Here is a 9,154-nt window from a genome sequence, read left to right as displayed (position 1 = left end):
AAGGTTAAAAACCTATTTGTTTAGAGTTGCTTTTGACTGTTAATGTTGAGAACTGTTGTCTTTCACTGAAACATCATTAAATTAAGTTTGTAGTCCAACTTTTCTTGATTCTACAACAATGTACAGCACTTTGAATTGGCCTGTTACTGAAATATGCCAGACAAATTAGCTTGCTTTGCCTTACAGCAGGTAACAGTTGAACTGCTCATAAACTTTGAATTGAACCTTGTTGTATAAACCGTGATCTATCCCTTTAACGTTTCATTTTCTTAACCAGAAGAAAAGAACTGAAAGAAATAAATGCACAAAGTTTAGAGAGATCTCATGTTGAATCATATTTCCTGCTAGCAGCCTGTTACCAGTCAGCACAGCACTAAAAACTGCAGGCTTAGGAGGATTTTATATATATATATATATATATATATATATATATATATATATATATATATATATATATACCTGCAATAGACTGCCGACCTGTCCAGGTTGTACCGCGCCTCTCACCCATTGACAGCTGGAGACAGGCACAAGCACCTCATGCGACCACGCAAGGGATAGATGAGTTAGAAAATAAAAATAAAAAAATAAAATATATATATATATATATATAAACAAATTTCAGCTGCATATGAGCATGTCTGAGATTGCAGCCCCCCTGTGGCATCTGTGGCAGCTGAAAAAAAGCAGGGAAGGGCCAGAGCAGCTTGGCACAGCAGAGCGGGCAGATGCAGCCGTAGCAGTGTTGTGAAAGCTGCCCTTCCTGTTGTGTGATCCCGAAACTGCCTGCACAAGGGTTCCCAGCGCATCCTGGTGGGCTTTTTTAATCCGGTCTCTTTTTTTTTGGGTAGGCGTGTGTGTGTGTGTGTGTGTGTGTGTGTGTGTGTGTGTGTGTGTGTGTGTGTGTGTGTGTATGTGTGAGGAGGGGTGGGGTGGAGGGTCTCACTTCTTTCTTTCATTCAATGATTCCTGCCCCACACGGCGAAAACCTCTCGTCGAACACACACTCACACGCAACCACCGCCCCCTCCTTCAGGAAGCTTGTTGGCCATCAATGAGACAGCACTAACTGTAGCCGTTTCCTGGCCACTTGATAGAGCCACAGCTGAACCTCGCCCCGCACTTTTTCACTTTCCTCCACCGTGCTGAACCCCATCTTTAACCACATCCCACATCCATCCTGACCTTCCCCAACCTCAACTGCACAGCTAAAACTGCCGCTCTCATAAATCTTTGACCGCGCTGTGCAACAGAGCTGGAGATTTGATACGTGTTTTTCTGAAAATTCCCTCTGGGTCTTACTGAAGATAAACAATCCCAGTGCTGTTCATTTGTGTGATAACAGACTTGGGACCATAAGGACACATCATTTATGTACCACTTCTCATGTAAAATAGTAAGATTATGTTAAAAAGCAGGCATCTCTAACCCTAAAATCTGTATCGTCTCTAATCGAACATCCGTTGCTTATGGCAGCTAAATCTCACCGAGTTTACGATTTTACGGAACTCCGTAGGGAAGCCAAATGTTCCCGAAACTGAGCGAAGCAAACACATTTGGATGTGTTGAGAAATAGTGCTGACTGTGAGTCGTCTTCGGAGAGCAGTTAAGAGGATGTCAAATAGGGAACAGCAAACTAAGACGCGCTTATCTTATTGTCTGGTAAAAGTGTGTCACAACTTCAAGGTGGAACCATCGATCCCGCTTCTTTTTTCAGCGAGGACGGGAGGAACGTTGAACAACGTGGTGGCGAGGCCAGAGGCGCACCGTGAGCCTCTGTGCCGGCGCAGCGCAGGTCGCAGCTGTACGTGGAAACCTCTGACACGCAGATGGGACGTTAGGGGTGTTGGCACACTGCTACAAAACACAGGCTGTTAAGAGCATCAAATGCCACCAAAATCCAAAATTTTTATTCACACTGCTTAGAAGCGGATTTCAAAACACTGGATGATTGAAGGAAACGCCACACTCAGTCTTCTAACACTTCTGGGGGCATCTGGTTAGTCAAACATTGTGTTTGCCTCCCGGTGTCTGTACAGGGTTCTGGTATCTGTCTTTGTTCTTACAGTCACCGCTCATCCTTAGAGGCAGCAATCATTGTCATCTGGCCTTTCACCTTGATTTCATGCGTTACCAACGACGACCTAGCCCCATAGCTCTCCTCACTGTCCGTGTCTCCGAAGCAGCTCGAGGTTGCCGGAGAGCTCGCCAAGGCGATGACCGAGTCCGTTGAATCCCTGTGGGCCGATGGCACGGCAGCGGGGCTGGCCGCAGCGGACGGCGTGTCCCTCTGGAACAGAGTCCTCTGGCCGTTGCCGTCCAAGCCGGCCGCGCCGCCGCTGCGCTCGGCTTTGTCGTCGCCCGAGTCCCTGCTCCGGTTCTGGGCCTGGTCGTTGAGCAGCGTGACCAGGAAGTTGATGTACTTCACGGCCAGGCGCAGGATTTCGTTCTTGCTGAGCTTCTTGTCAGGCGGGTGCGTGGGGATGAGTTTCCTGAGCTCGGAGAACGCCCCGTTCACGTTCTGCTGCCGCCAGCGCTCCCGGCTGTTGGTGAACACCCGACGGGCGAGCTTCTGAGGAGGGCCTGGTGGAAATACAGACAGGCTGCGTGAATCGACCAGAGTGGCGCAGGCCAAAATGGGTTATTATTCATGACCAAACTGGCAAAAGGTTCGGGCGAATTCTCCGAAGTGCAATGAGTGTAAAGCTGTTGGCGTGTCCCTGATTGTCAGATTCCCCAAAAAGCAAGTTCAAGAATCAAGAACCTTTGTCGTCATTGTGTGTTACCATAATGACATTTTTGATGATGCAGGATGCACATAATTACACATAACATGCAGACACAACAAGACATATTCTTTCCATGTCTTGGAACCCCCCCAAACCGAACGGTTGATTGCACTGATGAACAACAACACTCCCTGGGGGGCCTTAAGCGTGCAAACAGTCCTTAGTAGCTAATGGACTCGTTTTCAAGTGAAAAGGTCAGACAGCAGTTTGCAATACAGTGCAATACATTTAGCTGCAGAATTGTGCAATCTGCACGAATGTCTAACTAGAAGTGTGCAAATACACATTTGTAAGTAAGAGACAGAATACATTATTTTCTGCTACTATAATAGCTCTGTCAAGCAAATGGTGACTTTCCAGATTAGAGTGACTCAACAAATGATTATGTGTATCTAAGTCATATCCAGAACAAATGACACAGGGCAGAAATGCCCCTGAAAGTAGAATTCTTCATCATTTCAAGAGAGGTCTGATCGGTATTATGCAAACAATTTCCGTTAAAAAAAAAGCAATTGCATTTAAAATCCAGTTTTTTTAAATTCAGACTAAAAACCTATACAACTTTCTAACATAGTGCTTCAAATGCAGAGTGAAGAAACAGAACATGGTGAGCATGTTTAGCATTTTTGCCTAAGAATGCACCATAGGCTAAATTCGATACATACTTTGTTTAATGTCTTAATTTTTTTAAAATTGTCTAAATGTAGACTTTTTATAATTACAATTGAATTGTGAGAAAACAAGCAACACTTAAATGTGAGGCCTCTCAACACTAGTCCAGTGTTTCCCTAACTGAGCTATTTGTCAGGATGTCTGGTAAATATATACGTCCAGGACTTTTTTATATTCTGTCTGAACTGCCTCTTCTCTGAGAGAGGAGCTTAATGAAGAAGTTCTAGTTGGAAATTATTATTCTTACTGCAAAACTGGTCGACAAGCTGAACTTCCTCTCTGATCTTATCAACAGAGTGTAATCTTGTCAGTGCACAACCTGAACGGCTCAATTTACCATATCAATTAGGATTAAAGTTTATGTTTCCATCTGTCAGGACATTATATGCTGCTTTATGTAATAAATTAGAATATAATCAAAAAGGTGACCTATTTCGGTAATTTCATTCTCCAAGTTAAACAGATTAATTACTCAAAGACAGATGTTGTCAAGCCTTTACTTCTCATAGATTTTCTGCTTATAACTAACAAAAACACAACATTTAAGATTAGACCATTACGTTAGACCAATAAAAAACATTTCTACTAAAGATATGTGGGCTGAGTGAAAAGTATATTTAATAACTGCTTAAAGATTTATATTTCTAAAACATACTTCTAATCTGACAAAAAGCCTCTTTGGAAGGCATGTTCTAATTGACTGAATATGACTGTATATGTATATATCTCGCCATATTTATCACTACTTTTATGCACATTATTGATGGAATATCCAAACTAAAAAAAAGTTCAGTTAGGTCATAATACTAGATCAAATAAAGCTGTCTGATTATTTGTGTATGCTTTCTGTCATTTTATATGATATACAAACTTTTGTTATTGGCCTTAAACATTTTTTTTTAATTTTAAATTGAAGCTCAGACAACTTTTAAATCCAGGTTATTAATAGATGCATCACTGGCTAATGACCAAATGAGGTCTATATATCCTGCTAACACTGAAATGAGGCTTGTTGCTCACTGGAAACTCAAATAAATGAACTCTACAGGGAAGATTCCCATCTCATTGCATTGCACTGAGAAATCTCTGCTCGCTCGGGCGTCGCACAACGGATGGGAAAAGAGGAGGAGACGAGGTGGTAAGCGAGTGCACAGCTATGCCCCCTCCCAGCAGTAGGAACTAACAGCCCTTTTTTGATTTATTAAATAAACTGTAATCAACAATAGATTACAAAGTTGTGTTGCACATACATGTTGTCATTTTACAATATGATGCACTTTTAAATTCATTCTGTGTCTTTAAATGAATCAAAGAGATTGATCACTCCACTGTGCGTCACATTTATTTCTTTTATTGCGGTGCAGTAAGGACATCCACATCATTAATTGCTTTTTCTGAAGAATTTGACGAACAACACTGGCTGACACTGTTAGAGGGTTTCTTTGAAGTTTTTAGGGGGTTCTTATCAGGTTTGGAACCGATGCGGTCCTTTAGGATAAACCTTATTTCTTCGGTCACTTTTGCACCTGTTGTGTTAAGATTAGCACGAATAAGTTGCATCTGCATCAATTTGTGGTGGAATCTAATCCAGCACAGACATCAGAACAGATGATGCCTAAAACAGGTCCAGGTAATAGACAGATTACTGTCCTTTGTGAATTTCACCCAATAATGTCTACATTCATCACTTATACTTGGATTTTACATTTTAATAATGCAGAGGGATTTCTTTAGATATTCAGCAGGGATAAATAGGAATAATGTTGAACATAAGCTGGCAGATATCAGAAGGATACAAGACTTTTTAGCCGTAAGTCAAAGATCAGGCGTCACATCTGTGCAGTGGGGACTCATATCCGCTACAAAGTTTGAGATGATGCCAGTATGAGCTGTCTGTAGTGAAACTCACATTCGTTGATCTCCATCTCAAAATGAGACGAGGGCCTCCTCTTGATGCGGATGTTGTTGTTGACGCCGTAGGTTCCTCCTGAGGGTCCCAGGTAGGAACTAGGAAAACCAAACACACATCGAACAATAAGTGACAGAAAAGATAGGAAAGGTAGGAGAAAGCCAGGTTGGGATGTTCCACCACCCCTGCTTTCAAAAACAGCCACATTAAGGGAGAATGTGGAGAGGAAATGTTAATGAATGTGGGTTTCTTATGGTAGCATTGATCCAATGGTTCAGCCTATAAATTGGTTCCTTTAAAGCTAAAAAACAGTTTGACAATATATTAAGTGCCCTTTGTGTGCCACACATAGCTAATCTTATTTGTAACAACTCAAATGCAACAGTGCAGTGCAGTCCATCGATCACTGCGGGGAGTTGTGTAATGCCAGAAGTTTGGGTTTCACATCACACAGAAACGTGGCCTTCTCAGTGAGCGCCATCATCGTCACAGCTCCCATCGCATGAAGTCACTGTCATCGAGGGTTGGCAATGTTGGCCGCAATTGTTTAGCTGTCTTTCTGAATTGCCTTTTGCCTGTGAGATCACTGAAGCAACATTTACGGACGCATTTCACAGTTTTCAGACTTTCAGGATTAATGTAAATCTGATGAAACTTGACCGTACGATCACAAAGAGGCTGTTTTGTCTAATTTGTAGCAAATAGAATTGCTAAATAACAGGACATAGATTGTGTATCACTTTAAATCGTTAAATGACCTTTTTGAGCATCCAAAAAAAAAATCCCATGAGAAATATCTGGATGGTGTTTCAAATGTGTCAAGGTTTGCACATGGAGAGCATATAGCAAACTGGGTTTTATTTCTTTTCATTATTGATGAAAATCTGAAAAGTGCGGCAGGCATTTGCACTGAGCTTCCTTTGCTATCATAGCCCTAAATCAAGCACAGTTAGTGAATACAGTCATGCTGTGGTAAAATTAATCTGAGTATACATTCAGCTGCTCTGTGGAGGTTTGTTGGAGAACATTAGTGAACAGGTGAGCAGGGAGGAAGCAGACTGCTCAGGCAGAGTTAGGTTATAAAACAATATTCCAAACTTGAGCCTCTCACAGAGCACTGTTCAATCCATCATCTGAAAATGTAAAAAGCATCGCTGGGTGCTGTGAGTAGTGCAGTCAATGTGTCTGGTCTTTATGGAAAAGGAGCAACGAGAAAGTGATTAAAGGAAGAAAGCCATGCAGGGGAGACAGCAAACGTGTGAAGGTGTTCTGGTCAATGACACCGAAACGAAACCTTTTGGTCTACATGCAAAACACTGCGTGGTGGAAAACTAACGCTGCTCATCGACCTGAAAACACCATCCCCACAGGAAGCCATGCAGGTAGCAGCATCACGCTGCAGGGGTGTAAAAGTCCAGACAGCAGGTTCACCTTCCAGCAGGACAGTGACCCTCAGCATACAGCCAGAGCTGAGTCCAAGAGATACACTAGATTATAACAGTGTGGTAAAACAGGGTCTTTCCTTCTAACCTGCCTGATGTTGATATTTTCCAAACAACGCTCAAGAAAATAAATGTAAGCCCTGTAAGACCAAGCCTGGTGCACAATGTGCTCCATTTGAAGACGTTATGCACTGCAAAATGGGAACAAAAAGTAAGTAAAATCTTCATGAGATTAATGTATTTGTCCTTGATATGAGCAGGTAAATAAGATTATCTACCAATGGAATAAGATTTTTTGACTTAAAATAGGAACAATTCATCTACATTATCTTATTTCAAGTGCAGTATATCTAATTATCTTACTTTAGGGGTCAAAATACTCATTCCATTGGCAAATAATCTTATTTACCTGCTCAAATCCAGGACAAATACACCCATTTCAAGAAGACTTTACTTCCTTTTTGTTGCCTTTTTGCAGTGTGAGGCAAAACAGTTGGGAATGACACAGAGTACACGAACAGCCAAGTCTCACCTGGTGAGGAACGGATGTGCAGGCAGGTATTGCTGAGCCAAGAGGGGCCCAGGAAGACCGTTGGAGGGGCCTCCAGGACCTCCAGATAATCCCGAAGCTCCAGGACCCACCATGGTTAAACAGCTCTGCTGGCCGCGCCGGATGTCCCCGTGGGGTCCGTGTATGAGGCTGGGAATCGGGTGGAGGGCAGTCAAGGGGGTATTGGGGAGAGGCAGAGGGGGCTTGCTGTGACCGAGGCTGATTACCGGGATGTGTGGAGGGAGGGGAGAGAGGGAGGACGATGAGCGGACGTTTGCGGTGGAAGCCGCAGGTGGCAGAGGGCACGGAGAAGTCTTGGCTGGAGCCGGGAGGAGCGGAGGCGGAGAAGAAAGAGTTGGGGACCCCTGCGTCGAGGCAGCCGCATTACAGGCAGTGATTCTTGATCCCTCTAGTTTTGACGCCTCTTTGTCCTGCTCCGTCTCCCTGATGGCAGACTCGGGTGGACCACCTGCCTGTTGACTGGTTGACACTGTTGTCAGGATGATGGGAGACCGAGTCGTGGCTGCAGCAGGGGCGTTCATATGCTCCGTAGGCCCAGATTTACTGGTGGGGTGTGGGCTTCTAACGGAGTCCAAGGACACCGAAGGACTCTGTGGCTCCACGGACGCACAGGAGGGCGAAGAGGTGGAAGAAGAGGGAGAGGAAGAGGAGGTGGGACGAGGCAGGTCAGGAGGGGAGGCAGGTGGAGCGGAGTGTTTCAGTTTCTCCATCATGGTGGCGAGGTCTTTGGAATAAACTGTCACTATCAACGCTGGGCTTCGTTCAGAAGGTGTTCCTCTTCATCAAGCTTGAGATGAACTAAAGGTTTCATGTTCAACAGTCCGTGAAGGTGACTTCTGGCCCTAACGCCTTTGTTCAGATCTTCTTAAACATATTGGAGTGTCCTGGAATCAATCCATCAGATTAGGGTTCAGGGTCTGCATGAAGGTCTCCTCTGTCCTTAGACGTTGTGGCTTCAGATGACAGATAATTCCCTGAAAGCTTCAACCCGAGCCAGTCTGGCCTGTTGTTGTTTTTTTTTTCTGATGACTTTCTGGTCACTGTGAGGCAATAAACGCGTTGCAGTCCGCGCAGTACTGAAAGAAGGCTCAGGTCTGTCCCACCGGACCCGGCTACGGCGTACAGCAGAAGTTGATCTTGTGCTCTGATCTATATTTAAAATGGATGTCTGTAGTTGTCTTACAGTACATCCTGAGTGGCACAGTTTAGGTTCTGAACAAGTCCCTGGTGACTGCTCTTGATAAGTTTCTGTTCAGCTGTCTCTAGCGTGTGTGTGTTCGTGTGTGTGTGTGTTTGTGCGTGTGTGTGTGTGCGTTCGTTCGTGAATGATTGTGTGTTTATACTCCGAGGATGTGACTCAAAATCCTTGGAAGGAGGCAAAATGGCCCAGATCCTTGAAGATTGGACTGATATCAAAGAATCTGCTGAACAAAAGAAAGAATTAAAAAAAACATCAGGATTTGTTGCATATTATGCTTGGAAGGTCAGTTCTGACATAGCTGGTGCTGCAGTGGTTGAAATATAACTTTTTTTTTTCATTGCATGCTGCAACTTTGATCACCCTGAATTGTGCTGAATACCAAGGAAAGTTGCTGTTCTACTTTAAGGAGAAATAGTTATTCCTTCCCCCCATGCACTGCAAGAGTACTTCTAATGTTCAGGTTTTGCAATAGTAATTGTTCCTGTTTTGTCTTTTCTGGTCATCGTGACTTTATTTTGGACAGTTCCGTCTTCTCTCAGAGGTCTAGGGACGACTGCCGCACGTGGAACCAAA

The 9,154-nt window shown here is 43.7% G+C and overlaps 1 protein-coding gene across 1 annotated transcript; it reads right to left on the bottom strand.

Moving 5' to 3' along the window:
• Nucleotides 1–1,880: 1,880 nt before the first annotated feature.
• Nucleotides 1,881–8,677, bottom strand: lyl1 (LYL1 basic helix-loop-helix family member). The gene is made up of 3 exons (XM_012877612.3): nt 7,342–8,677; nt 5,368–5,465; nt 1,881–2,580 (listed from the first exon to the last, which is right to left on the bottom strand). The coding sequence occupies exons 1-3, from the start codon at nt 8,091–8,093 to the stop codon at nt 2,066–2,068; spliced, it is 1,365 nt and encodes a 454-aa protein (XP_012733066.2). The 5' UTR covers nt 8,094–8,677; the 3' UTR covers nt 1,881–2,065.
• Nucleotides 8,678–9,154: the final 477 nt, after the last annotated feature.

Source organism: Fundulus heteroclitus, chromosome 5 (assembly GCF_011125445.2).
Source record: "Fundulus heteroclitus isolate FHET01 chromosome 5, MU-UCD_Fhet_4.1, whole genome shotgun sequence".
Lineage (NCBI taxonomy): Eukaryota > Metazoa > Chordata > Actinopteri > Cyprinodontiformes > Fundulidae > Fundulus > Fundulus heteroclitus.
The sequence above is the reverse complement of the archived record's forward strand: the minus strand, read 5'-3'. Positions and strand labels throughout refer to the sequence as shown.

What these genes read in the sequence shown, in the direction of transcription:
- lyl1 (XM_012877612.3), bottom strand. Translation starts at nt 8,093, where the DNA reads ATGATGGAGAAACTGAAACACTCCGCTCCACCTGCCTCCCCTCCTGAC. An exon ending in GCACATCCGTTCCTCACCAG is followed by an intron (nt 5,466 to 7,341) that starts GTGAGACTTGGC and finishes TGGTTTTCCTAG; the next exon opens with TTCCTACCTGGGACCCTCAG. An exon ending in TGAGATGGAGATCAACGAAT is followed by an intron (nt 2,581 to 5,367) that starts GTGAGTTTCACT and finishes TATTTCCACCAG; the next exon opens with GCCCTCCTCAGAAGCTCGCC.